General features: G+C 45.4%; 1 protein-coding gene across 2 annotated transcripts in view; it reads right to left on the reverse strand.

The window, feature by feature from the left end:
- Positions 1-2,047: 2,047 nt before the first annotated feature.
- Positions 2,048-13,291, reverse strand: part of LOC149308186 (ATP-dependent DNA helicase DDX31-like) — a 65,922-nt gene continuing 54,678 nt past the window's right edge. Inside the window, exon 19 of one of the 2 annotated variants that reach the window (XM_089535273.1) lies at positions 2,048-5,018. In XM_089535273.1, coding sequence (XP_089391399.1) covers positions 4,903-5,018 — 116 coding nt within the window. In that variant the 3' untranslated portion in view covers positions 2,048-4,902. The remainder of the gene's footprint in view (positions 5,019-13,291) is intronic. The other variant, XM_089535272.1, reaches the window with a different exon arrangement.

Below are 13,291 nucleotides of genomic sequence, written 5' to 3' on the forward strand. Positions count from 1 at the left end.
TGGACTCCTTGCAGAAAGGAGAATCCATGGAAAATGTGCATATCTGGAAAAAGGTGCATGCATGGACATTTCAAAGGTGCTTGAGACACACAGTTTAGTTGGGGGGGGGGATGTGCCCATGCTTAAAATATGTGGGCAAGCACATAATCCAAGGGCCCAAACAGACAGGCCAAAATAAGGCTGCTTTGGGTCACTTTGGAGGTATGCTGTTTAAATGACACACACATCTTAAGAGGCCAGAAGCTGCTCTCCATTCCTTAGGACTGGAGCATGGCTTTGGCACGGCTTCTGGCCTCTTAGGACACATGCAGCATTAAAACAGCATACCTCCAAAGTGACTCAAAGCAGGCTTATTTTGGCCTATCTGTTCGGGTCTCAAGATACCTTTTACTCAGGCAGTGGAGGAACATTTACTGGGTATCTTCCCCCTGGAGAGGGCTGCAGCTCATTTTTGCTGGGTCTGGAGACAGCAGTGGAGAATGCTACATCTCACAAGGGATGAAGTGGACTATTAGTCCACTTGTCCGGCACCCTATAAGCCCGAGGATCTGCTTTTGCTCTTTGCAAGACTCCTGAGACCCTGCCTACCCACCAACCCCACAGCTGGGGCAAAAGACACTCCATTGAAAGAACCCAGAGCCCAGGCACTTGTCTGGACCACCAGGAATGTTTGTGTTTACACGCTCCCAGCAGTTAATCCTCACTTTAACACCCATGAATCCATCCTAGAGGATCCTGGGATTCATAGTCTGGTAAAATATTTAACAGTCTCTGCTAGAGAACTCTAGTCCATTTTCCCTGAATTACAGCACTGGAGCACTCAAGCAGAAAGCAAAGGGTGCTTTCTGATGGTTCAGTGTTGTACACAAGCTTTGCTTCATACACAAAATTAGTAACAGAGATGAGTACCACCCCCTATAGTCGGTTACAACTAGACATTCATGTCAAGGGACTACCTTCACCGTTTTAAAGATGAGTTAATATTATTACTCTAAAAATAAACCAGTCACTGTATTTAAATTACTGGAAAACAACCTGAGGAACAACTTTTTGAAAGCAGAAGTTGTTCACTGTTGCAACTGGGGAGGCAGACCCTCTTTCCTTAGAGGTCTTTAAGCAGAGGATGGGTGGCCACCTCTCAGGGATGCTTTAGCTACATTTAGTCCAGCAAGGGGCTGGACTCAATAGTCCTTGGGATCCCTTCCAACTCTGATTTTGTGGCTGTACTGTTCTTGTTAAAAAAGTCAGAGCCAGGACTCTTTGTCAGTCTGCTGGGGGTCTCCATTGGTCTCTCATTACGACTTGAGACGAACCTTCTGCCTCTCTGAGTTGTGGAGGTGGAAGAACCTGTCCAGGCACCAGGGTTGAGGTGATATTTCAACCAAGCCTCATCAGATTATGGATGTGGAATTTGGGAAGGCAATCCCATCATATCCAGCCCTGCCTCAAATGCAACCAACTGTAATTCAACTGACAGTACAGAGTCTGTGAATCATCATGGATGAAGAAGCGATGTCGCCAACTATGGATCCCAGAGTGAGAATAGCAGATCAGGCCACTGTTAAAGTTTGGTAGAGCAAAATTAAAAAATAAAATAAAATAAACATGTTAAAGAAAAATCTTTTTGAACCATATTGGGTATATTGTGATTTTTTTTTTGGTGAAGAGATGGAGTGGCAGGAGCAATTCATTAGCCCAGCATCCCCCTGAAAGGTGCTGGTTTGCACAAGAAAGACAAATCCAGGGGGAGAGAAGGGGTGTTTGGTAAATCCCCAGCATTGATGTGTGTGTGTGTGTGTGTGTGTGAGACAGAGAGGAGGTTGTGAGAGGATTGTCCCCAGCTCAGGGTTAATGAAGTGGGAAAGCAGTCTTTTTCAGAGGAACTGCAAACAGAAATGGCCCCCAGCTCTGCCCCATGCTAACCCCCCTCCCACAGCAAAGAGGCCCTCCGTCCCAAGGCCTACATGGATTGACTTAAACCCAGGGGATAAGTGCTTTGAATTAATCTCATTGCCTAAGAAAGAGGCCAAACAAAACCCTTAAAATCATATTAAAAATCTATCAAAGGAACTACTTGCGCTTTTCATTGTGAAAGAGAGACTGCGGGAGGGAGAGCGAGAGCGAGCAATAATCCAGCCACCCTCTTCCTTACATTTACACAGCCAGAAATGCAAATTAAAGACATTTTGTGATATTTAATTGTTCTTGTTCCTCTCAGCCGATGCCATCTCGCACGTTAATGAACGACAAACCTTTTGAACATGTTGAGGGAGGGGAAAAAAGAGCAAAGATTGAAATTTTTCCTTACAGAGATGCTTCTGGGAAGGAGGTGGAGGGAACCGGCCTTGCAAAAACGGGAACTGGAAATAATTTTGGAATAAAAATGAAACGGAAAGGTCCCGCCAGCCTGAAGTCTTCCAGCCTAAAGGAAAACATGACCAGGAAAGTGCAAAAATCAATACATTTGTGAGCCTGCAATCCTATACACTTTTTGTGAGGCTGCAATCCTAAACATACACCAAGGGAGTAAGGTCTAAGTGAGTGTAAAGTGACTAATGACTAAGTTTTGTGCAACAGTTCTGAGACTAATGGAAAATCGTCTGGACCAGTTGTTCTACAACTCATTTCCTTTGGGGAAAATGCATTGAAAAATTAAGGACACACAAAGAGCCACTGTGAGGAAGACCACAGCCCTGTTGCCCTAAAGCGGCTGGGCAGCTGCCTCCCAAGACGCCCATAAGCAGGACAAGAGCACATTGTAATCAGTAACCATTAATGGGTCCCATCCTCCTTCATGCATTTGCCCAGTTCCCCAGTTTAAAGCCATCTAAGTTGGTAGTCATTACTACATCTAGTGGCAGTGAGTTGTTGTGTGCCTTCCAACTTATGGCGACCCTATCATGGGGGTTTCTTGGCAAGGTTTGTTCAGAGGTTTGCCATTGCTTTCCCCTGAGGCCGAGAGCATGTGACTTGCCCAAGGTAAACCAGTGGGTTTCATGGCCAAGCTGGGAATCAAACCACTACTCCTTAACTGCAATGATTTAGAGTTGACTAAAATGTGGGCTAGAGAGGGCTAGCCAGGAGACCCTTGACGCCCCAGAGGGGAGCCTGCCAAGCCTGTTCTGCCATGCCCTGAACTGGAGCAAGACACCCCACATTGGTTGGGGGGCTACAGAGCCCCCCAGGAGGCTCTGAAAAGACCCACTCAGTGCACTTGCAAACAATTGGTTGTTACCAGTTATAAGTAACACAGCTACCTCACTTTTGGAAGTTCTGACAGTTATTTTGTATCCTTGGTCTCTGACCTCTTGGACCTTGCAGGAATCTGGTCACATTAGGGATGTACAGAAGAAGGCAAGGGAACACAGGAGTCAAACTCAAAGGCCAAGCACTTCTTGCCAGTATGAAAAATCAGATTTTAATGTTTTAATGACATATCTCTTCCAGCAGGCTTACCCCGTCAGTTTTAAATCATGATTTTGAAATTGTATATGTACTCCTTATGAGTGTATTTTAATGATTTTATAGGCCCTCAGCGACGCCATCACATGCTAGGGTTGCCTTGGGGCGGAGCGCCCACATGCCCCACAACCCTAGCACATGGCAGCGGTGCCCTGTATACATGGGCACCACCATTTTTACGCACGACACTTACGTAACGGGTGCGCCAGCGGTGCACTTGTTATGCCGCAAGGGCAGCGTAACAAGGACCCCGCTTTTCACAGGTTCGTTTTCCACCGGAGGGAAGCTGCACGGTTTGACTGCTGCGGCTTCTCTCCGGCAGAAAAACAGGCACCGGCCATAGTGTTGTATTTTAACTGTGGGTTTATGTTTTTACTTGTGCTTTGTATTGTAACATGTTGTATCCTGCCTCGATCCTTGAGGGGAGGTGGGAAAAAATATAATAATAATAATAATAATAATAATAATAATAAATTATTATTATTTCATTGGCTTGCTCCCCTTAGTACACAGACACACCAAAACAGAATGGTGCCCTGAAAGCCCCAAAGGGGTGAAAACTAGCCCATCCACTGCAGGAGGCCAAACTTTCCCAGATGGACACTTAATTCTATGGCCCTCTGGTCTGCAACAAGAGGTGTACTCTTTAGTTCACCAACCCTGGGGGATGACATGAAGTACTGGGGAGGGCTAAAGCTCTGGAATGTAAGGTCCTCTAGACTGCTGCAAGCCCCAAAAGAACTGGAAGGGATGTCCCAGAAATGCCTGGGTCCAATTTTGTTATTGGTTTTGTTTGTTTTTTGGTGCTTTGGGTTGGCCTTGGAAATCCGGTTTCATAGCTGTGGGCTGCATTTTTTGAAAAGCAGGAAGGGGAGCAGGGGGGTTGTGATTCAACACCCCTCCCAAGTCCACACGACCCAGGACTCCCTCCCACCTTATGCTGTCATGACTGCTGGACCTGATTTCTCATCATCCTTGGACAGTGACCATGCTGACAGGCTCAATCACAGGAGCTGTAGACCAACAAACTTTGTAGTCGGGGATGCCAAACTAGCAGAGAGAAACATGGCATCCATCAAGCCCTTTAAAAGAGCCCTTTAAAGGGGCAAATACGCAAATAAATTCTGTTCCTCTTCTGCTTGGTTGAGGTTTGAATTCTGTCTGAAACTCCTTTCTACACTGATGAAACCATCTGCAAGCCAGCAATTAAAAAGGTTACTTTGGGGGGTGCCTATAGCTTCCACAATACCCAATTCAGCTGCCAAACAAGCGGATAGGTTGATTCTGGGGCTGGCGGTCTCAAAGCAGGTAGTTTTTTGAAGCTTGTCCCCTGTTGCATTCCACTGAGAATGTACGGTCCCTAGCAGCTGCCTTGTAACCAAGATGCCTTTCACAGGATGGATGATGTCTTGGGTCAGTTTTGGGAATCTGGTTCTCCTCTCATCCTTTTCTTCCTCTTGACCTTTGAGGAGACAGAGTCCAAGCCACTCGAATATTCAGATCGCAACATTTCAGCCAGCTGGCCCCTGGCCCGAGGTTTCTTGAGAAGTTCACGCCTGGGCAGAAAGAGAAGGGCAAGGGGCACAATTTCAGAATTTGGCTTTACCAAGGAGAATGGAGTTGGGCTTTTATTTCTTTCAAGCTTGCAATGGTAGAGGATAAAGAAAGAGAGGAAGACCACAAACCAGATGGATAGACTCAATCAGGAGGGTTATGGGCAAAGGCTTACAGGATCTGGGCAAGGCTGTGAAAGATAGGGATTCTTGGAGATGTCTCATCCACAGGGTCACCATGAGTCAGAACTGACTCGAGGACAGCTAACAAATACTACCAAGAGAACTTTAGCTAGTCATGTAGTGATTCCCAAACTCTGGTCCTCCAGGTGTTTTAGACTTCAGCTCCCAGAAGCCTGACATCTTGGCCAACAGTCTGGGATTCTGGCAGCCAAAGTTCAAAACACCTGGAAGGCCACTTCAATGGCAATCGGAGACTCATGTGGCTGAAGGCTTCTCCTCCAAACAAGAAAGCAAGCAAGCAAGTGAGCAAGCAAGCAGAATAAAATAGAATTCCATGCATCTAGAAAACTAGTAGCTACAGAAAAGGCTTAGCTTGCTGGACAGGGTGGCTTTCAAGGCAAAAGGATGTTTAAATGGGGTGGAGGAATAGGAGAGGGCTTTCAGCTCATGTGAGCCCCCTCTGCTGTCAGAAGTGCTAACAGTCCAGAAACAAGACTAACCACCGTGAGAACCCAGCTTGACTTCTGAGCAAACTTGTTTTTATGGAAGCTGCTTTCCTAGTAAAGGACACATAGGGGCAAAACAGCTGGATTGGTGCCGTGGCAACCGCGCACCAAGGCCTCAATGTGGCAGTTTGCTGGCTCAAAAAGACAACAAAATGCCACTCTTTTTAGAGCCAGCAAAGATGCGGTGTCATGGCGGCACTTTTCAGCACTCCTTTCAGCATGTGTCGTAAAGATGTTGTGTCAAAGGAGCACCATGACGCCGCTCACCATGTAGTCAGGCGGGCGGTGTAACACCGGCGTCATGCCCCCAAGCCTGTCTGTTTAGCCCCATAATAATTAACAAGCTTAGGAATCATAGAATCATAGAGTTGGAAGAGACTGCAAGGACCATCCAGTCCAACTCCCTGCCATGCAGGAAATCCAAATCAAAGCATCCCCGACAGATGGCCATCCAGCCTCCGAACAGGAGGAGGAGGAGGAGGAAGAAGAAACCAGAGATAATAATAACAGTGGTAGTAAGTAGCAGTACTAAACAGCATGCAATAATAACTCCTTTTGAAAGGTTTTGCCCAGAAATGTGTTAGAAAATTTTTTGGAAGGAAGGCTTTCACTCTTCACTCTTGGGTGACAAAGCTTGGCGAATAGGCTCAGCTAACAGGGGTGGAAGAAACTGCAGAAGGTGAGCTTGGTTCTGTGCGGTTAAATCTCCCCAGCCTGGGAGAGTCTTTTAGGAGAGTTGGTTGGGTCAAGACTGTGAATCTGTTGGGGCAAGGCTGTTTAGTTTGAGTGAGCTAGGGGAGGCTTGCTTGAAGCAGTTTTGCTTGGTATGACCTGGATCAAGAATTGCTTTCTGGTGTGCTCCTTAGTGGCATATTGTTCTTTTGGGTGCTGGTGATTGTGTCAATTGATTAAGGCTGTTTGGTGTGTGTGAATTGGCAGAAGGGTCACTTGTGTCTTCTTGTCCTATTGGGTGAGAGGAAGTGAGTTAGGAAGTGGGTCAGAGATTTGCTTGAGAGAGGAACTCAAAAAGTAGGTCACAGACTTGGTTGGGGAAGGAGCTATCAGCCAATAGCAATCTATATAGCTATAGTCCCTGGAGCTTGGCGAACAGCCTCAACTAACAGGAGTGATTTGCATGGGTGTTTAGCGGGGGAGTTTAAAGGGGGGAACCCAGAGTTCTCTTCAGTGCTTATTTAATATTACTGATTAGTGAGGGAGCTACTGGAGTGACCTGCAACTGCTGTGTTATGTTCATCTTTCTCCCAGAGGATGTGGGAAGCTACACCAGTACCAAGTACCAGTTAGTAACCCTGTTAGAAAACAAGGTCCAGCAACTGGAGGCCCCGGTATGTAAACAGGCGCACTGTTTATGAATTCAAATCTCCAGGGTCAGATGAACTACATCCAAACGTATTAAAAGAACTGGCAAATGTAATCTCAGAACTACTGTCAATCTTTGAGAATTCCTGGAAAACAGGAGAAGTCCTGGCAGACTGGAGGAGGGCAAATGTTGTGCCCATCTTCGAAAAGGGAAAAAAAGAGGACCCAAACAATTACTGCCCAGTCTGCCTGAGATCTATGCCAGGAAAGATGCTAGGGCAGATCAGACAGTCTGTAAACATTTAGAAAGGAAAGCTATAATAATTAAAAGTCAACATGGGTTTCTCAAAAGCAACTCATGCAGGCTAATCTCTCTCTCTCTCTCTTTTAAATAAAACTATCAGTTTTGTAGATGAAGGGAATACTGTGGAAGTAGCATATCTTGATTCCAGTAAGCCCTTTGACGGAGTCACCCATGATATTCTTGCAAACAAGCTAGTAAAATGTGGGATAGACAATGCAAGTGTTAGGTGGATCTGTAGTTGGTTGACCTACCAAACCCAAAGGGTGCTCACCAATTACTCCTCTTCATCCTGGAAATAAGTCAATAGTGGCATGCCACAGGATTTTGTCTGGGCTCAGTGATAGTCCACATCTTTATCAATAATTTTAATGAAGAAATAGAGGGTATGGTTATCAAATTTGCAGATGACACCAAATTAGGAGGGATAGCTAATATTCCAGAGGACAGCAACAGAATTCAAAATGACTTTAACAGATTAGAAAGCTGGGCCAAAACTAACCAAATGAATTTTAACAAAGAGAAGTGTAGGATACTACACTCGGATAGTAAAAATGAAATTCACAGATATAGAATAAGTGACACCTGGCTTAACAAGCGTACATGTGAAAGATGTCTAGGAGTCCTAGTAGACCACAAGGTAAACAGTGTGATGCGGCAGCTTAAAAAGCCAATGCTTTTCTAGGCTGCATCAACAGAAATATTGTGTCTAGATCGAGAGAAGTACCTTACTATATATGGGCTTGGCATCCGTGGATTGGTGCATCCAAGAATGGCCCTGCCCCATTTTCCCTAATGGTGGAGCCATGTGAGCCACCACTTAAAACAAAGGGAATTGAGGTCCCATAGTTTTTGGCATCTGTGGGGGGGGGGGGGGGAGGTCGGGAATGGAACCCCCACGAATACGAAGGGCTGACTGTACCACTCTGTTCTGCTTTGGTCAGGCCTCACCTGGAATACTGTATCCAGTTATGGGCTCCACAATTCAAGAGTGATATTGACAAGCTGGATTACGTCCAGAGAAAGGCAACCAATATGGCCAATTCAGCCAATAGAGAAAAGAAGACAGCAATAGAGGTATGCAAGTTTTGACATGGAGAAGGACCCTGAGTGGAGAGATTTTTCTCCTGTCTCATTAAAACTCAGCCTAATTCTGGTTTAAAGTGGCTTTAAAGGTAGAAGGACAGGTAAGTTAATGGAGGACAGACTGAACGTTTATTAGGTATGATACTGCAGTGGACCTTCCTTATCCAGAGGTAGCATATCTGAGTATCAAATGCCAAGAATCAACCCTGCCTTTATGCCCCACTTAGAATCACAGTATCATAAAGAGAGATTCAAACTGATTCTGTAGATTTAAGCCTATTTGCAGCAAGCTTCAAGCTTGCTGGGAAGCAAAATCCAGGTATCAGCATGTTTGGGAAATTAAAATGTCATTCTTATTTCAGGGGTAGCTTATCAGTCATTTACCTTCCTATTAGATTCTGCAAAGTGATATACGTTTTAAAAATTATTTCTAAACATAGCAAAACAAGTTTTAAAAACGAAAGGCCGGATGGAGTAGTCGTTTTGAACAAACTGCCAGAATGTTTGCAATTTTTTTTAATCTCCTTGAAATATCGAAGTGATGCAACCTAGCGTATTGTAGGAAAGAGATGGCAAAATGTTGTGTCACTTTTGAAAAGCAAACTTTAAAGCCAACATGTGAGAGAGGGAAGTGCCCAGGTGTTAGCATGCGTCTTGTCTGGCTGTGTGAGCGCGCAAGAGGATACAGTGCAGAAACAGCCAGTCAGGTACAAAGAGACAAAAACAAAGCACAGCCCCTTGACAGCCAGCGGAGGGAACATTTCATAGCTTGGCTCAACCCTTGTGTTTGAAAGATAGAAAAAGGTGGCCTCTGTTTTGCCAGGATGTGGGATGTGATACAACAAGCGGGCTTGTGGCAAAGGCGGCATTATAGTGTGTATTTGTGTGTTTGTGCTCAGAGCCGATCCTGCCTTCCAAAAGAGGACTGGAGGCAGCCGGTGCCCCTGCCGCCTGCTGAGAAACAGTTCTTTCAGCAAGGACCTAAAGATACTCACAATTTCTGTTGCATTCAACAAGAAAAATGGAATTCTTACATATTAAGAGACACCTTTCATCTCCATCTCAGTAAAAATATCAACTGCCATGATATTTTCTGCATCTGGAGACTTCTTTGTGAAAAAGGAAAAGGGCCTTGCATAATGTGTGGAATTTTTTGTTTGCTGTTTTCTTTTCAATGGTTTGTCTTTAATATTTTTTTTAAAAGTTGCATTACATGTTTAACTTTTCTACACTGGTATTTTTCAACAATGTTTAACGTTTTATTTTAAACCGTTATTTTTCCTGACTCCTGAAACTGGAAAAAAGACAAGATATACATAAAAATTAATTTGTGACCCAAAAAAGGTTGCGTTTTTGCTGTAACCCTACAAGAAGCAACTTTTAAAAGAAAAGTCGTTTTACACAAAATGTCCCTAAAAATGAAAAATCATTGAAAAAATTGCACAAAACTTCTCATAATCTCACTCAGCAGGGAGAAAAATTGTAACATTATTAATTCTTGCATGCAAATAAGATACAAACTTCACTTTAAGAAGGCCTCCAAAAATGGGACTGGAAAGCAAAGATCCAGACAGTGCACAAAAAGTATGCCTTCTAGGAAGAGGCTGTGCAATCTCATGCCTTCCAGATGTATTTGGATTATGCCCTCATCATCAATTACTAAAGAGACCATTGGTCCAAAACACCCGGCAAGGGCCAAGACCTTTCCGTCACAAGTACTGACATGATGATTCAACTGTGCAGCTTTTCTATGGGTGTTTACTTTAACTGTATTAGTTTTAAAAATGCTTTGTACTCTCCTGCACTGCTCCGGAATGGGAAGGGAAGGAAGAAAACTATGGCAGGGAAAACTAGGACTGATTGGTTTCAGAACAGACTGCAAAGAACAAAGCAGGCGATCTTAAAAGGTGGAAAGTAAAACCATTCCACAGCTGGCCCACACTCACACCTTTGGCCAAACACACACAAAAGGCAGCCAGCTACCTGCAGCATTCCCAACTCTTCTCCTCCGAGCCAGAAAGTTGTCATACCATTGTGAAATACTGGCCCCTCCAATCCCCTTTGGAAAGGGGGTGGCCATTTGTCAGAAAGAGTTTTCAAGCCGGATCAGGGTGCAAATCCATCTGAGGCCACCGCCCGCCTGCTTGCCCACCTGCCCCTGCCATGCAGTAGCTGACAGTGCCAAGCACCAAAAAAGGGCCGTCACAACACCTGCCTTCCTCACCCATCGGTCAGATGTGCTCCATCTGTGGCAAAAAGAGGTTGTGTGTATTGGGGGTGGGATTGTATATGTTGGGGCTTGGATTGTGGAGAAGGAGAGGGGCATGACACCCACCAACAGAGTGATGCTTCTCCAGGTGACTCAGTGGACACTCCTCCTGCAATGCCAGTGGGCAACCCCAGGCTGAAGAATAAAAGGAAACCAGATTCTCTCTCTGGCAAGTCTTCTATGGTTGGAATGGTCACCCATAGCACTCTGGGGCAGGCGAGTAGGGCCCTGTTTTGTTAACTCAAGGTACTTCCCCAGGCTTGTTTCTGCCACATATGGTAGACTATGAGTCCCATTGGCCAGGGATGAGCAGTCAGAAAAAGTGCCTCAGATTATCTGAAAGAGCAGAAAGAGGGGAAATTGTCCAGGGGGTGGACCAGAAACTTTTAGGAAAGGAGACTAATTGGAGCAGAATTTGGGCAAGCAGGCAGGCTTAGTGGTTACAGGATGGACAAGGACTTGGCAGGTCTGGGCAAACTCAATGCTGGCAAGGGGAGCTCACAGGGTTACTATCACTGTACAAGTGTACGGCAGGGGAGAACCATGGAAACACTGCTTTGGGAGAAAGAAGAGATAAAAGAAGCAAAATAAAATAAATTGAAAAGATGAAGAGAATGAGAATGGGGAATGAGAATGAAGAGAATGTGAGGAGGAATAGACATTGAGAGTGAAGGAGAGGAATGCTTCTGAACTAGGAGTTGACAAGAGGAAATAAATAAATGCTCAAACCCATATATTTTGAGTCTGGAAGTAACCACGAAGCTGCTGGAGCCATACTGGCCTCTTTCCCTCGAGCCAACATTTGGCCCAAACTGCTTCCAGCTCTTCCCTCCCTGGGCTAGGCTCCAGCCATCCTTGCCACTAATTATGTGATATTAAGAAAGACCATAAATGCCACAAAGAAGCTCGCAGGCCCATTCCCTGCCTGTATGGGCAGAAATCACATCAATTGCTGTGCCCACAAATGAGTGTGTGCGTGCGGATGCACATGCAGAGAGTAAGCTTTGAAATTCATTCATGTGCCATTTGCTCCAAACTGTGCTAGTGACACCCCAAAACATTCCTCTCAGAGCCATCCGAGCCACCTCCAGCTATGTAGGAATACATGCCTGAGACGTGGCCATCCAGTCTCTACTTAAACATCTCCATAGAGAGAAAGTCCACCATCCTCCAGGACAGGCCAAACACTCTGAAAACCCTCTCTTCTTCCTCAGGCATGATAACCTAAGAAAAGAAAGGAAGTCCAGCGGTCTCTGCCAAACCAACCACTCTTACTGGCCAATTTCTGTTGAAAGAGAGGGTCACTTTGCATCATGTCTGCCCTTAAGGCTATGGGGCCACTCAGAGGCTCAGTAGAACCTCCTGTTCTAGAAGAGGTGGCTCTTTCCCTGTCCTTGTGAGTTACAGATGCTCACAGGTAGGCCAGATCTGTGTGTCAGAGGAGAGAGACGCACAAGGTAGGGCCATGCTACTTCTCAGAAGTCTTTTTCTGGGGAAAAAGAGAAATAGGGAGACACCACTGACAGTGATGTGGAAAAGTGCTAAAAGACACCTAACAAAAGAGTCCCCAGGTCAAATGTCTTCTGTAAAGCTCAAGAAACAGCAGCTAGCAGGGGGTGGGCAGGCAGGCGGGTTTCTCCTGGTGGGGCAAAGGACCACAACCATCACCAGCTATCATCGTCAGCATCATTTATCACTACTACTATTTATTACTTTGAATAATAGTGATTATCCCATCATTATTATTGGGATTAATGTCTTATTTAGCAATAAACATATCCAGAGTAACCATGTTCGCCATACACCAAAGTACAATAACATCCAAAATCCACAAAATAGTGATACCATTTTTGGGCAATCAAAACGTACAAAATAAATAATGCAAGCTTTCAAAGCACCACCTCTGCCTGATGAAGAAGAAGCCACTGGAGCTTTGAAAGCTTGCATGAAGTATGTTGTGCATTTTGGTTGGCCAATAAAAGTATCACTGTTTTGTGGTTATTTAACAATAGTTATTCTGCCTTTCAGCCAAGGATTCAAGGCAATCCTTCCCTTCTCACTCCTAAACAACCTTGTGAGGTAGGACACACTGAGGTAAATGTGCAACCAGCAAACATTACAGCTGAGCGGGGCTTCCCAGCCCATCGTTTTTGCTCTGCTGGCTCTCTTCAGATCGGGAAAACTGCCCTGAGCAAGTGGAAAGAAGGGTGAGCAGGAGAGAGATGGGCCAAATCCCCCCCTTTGTGGCCATTCTCCAACATGGAGACACCTCAACCTTGAGCCTCTGCCCAGTTTTCACTCTCAGTTGCTCTGCTGCCCCACTTATGGCTTTTCAGTGTTACAGGAGTAAGGGAGGCAGAATTAAAAAAGAAGAAAGAAGAAAGGGAGCTAAACAGAGTCCGGACATGGCAGGACAGAGGGGGGCATTGTCCACGCCTGCTGTAATCCCTCCCTCCCCACTCCCTGTTGGGCCAACTGAGACATCAAAGGCTGCCCCATACCATCTTACATGCTCTTTATCAGCTAATCAGGCTATTCTTTGCTAAATAAAGCCCCGTTAAATCCCCTCCGCTGGCTGGGGCATCCCTCTCCTGCTGCCCATCTGCTGGTG

The sequence above is a fragment of the Sceloporus occidentalis genome, unplaced genomic scaffold (genome assembly GCF_023333645.1).
Source record: "Sceloporus occidentalis isolate IW3139 unplaced genomic scaffold, rSceOcc1.0.p SCAF_8, whole genome shotgun sequence".
Taxonomy (NCBI): domain Eukaryota; kingdom Metazoa; phylum Chordata; class Lepidosauria; order Squamata; family Phrynosomatidae; genus Sceloporus; species Sceloporus occidentalis.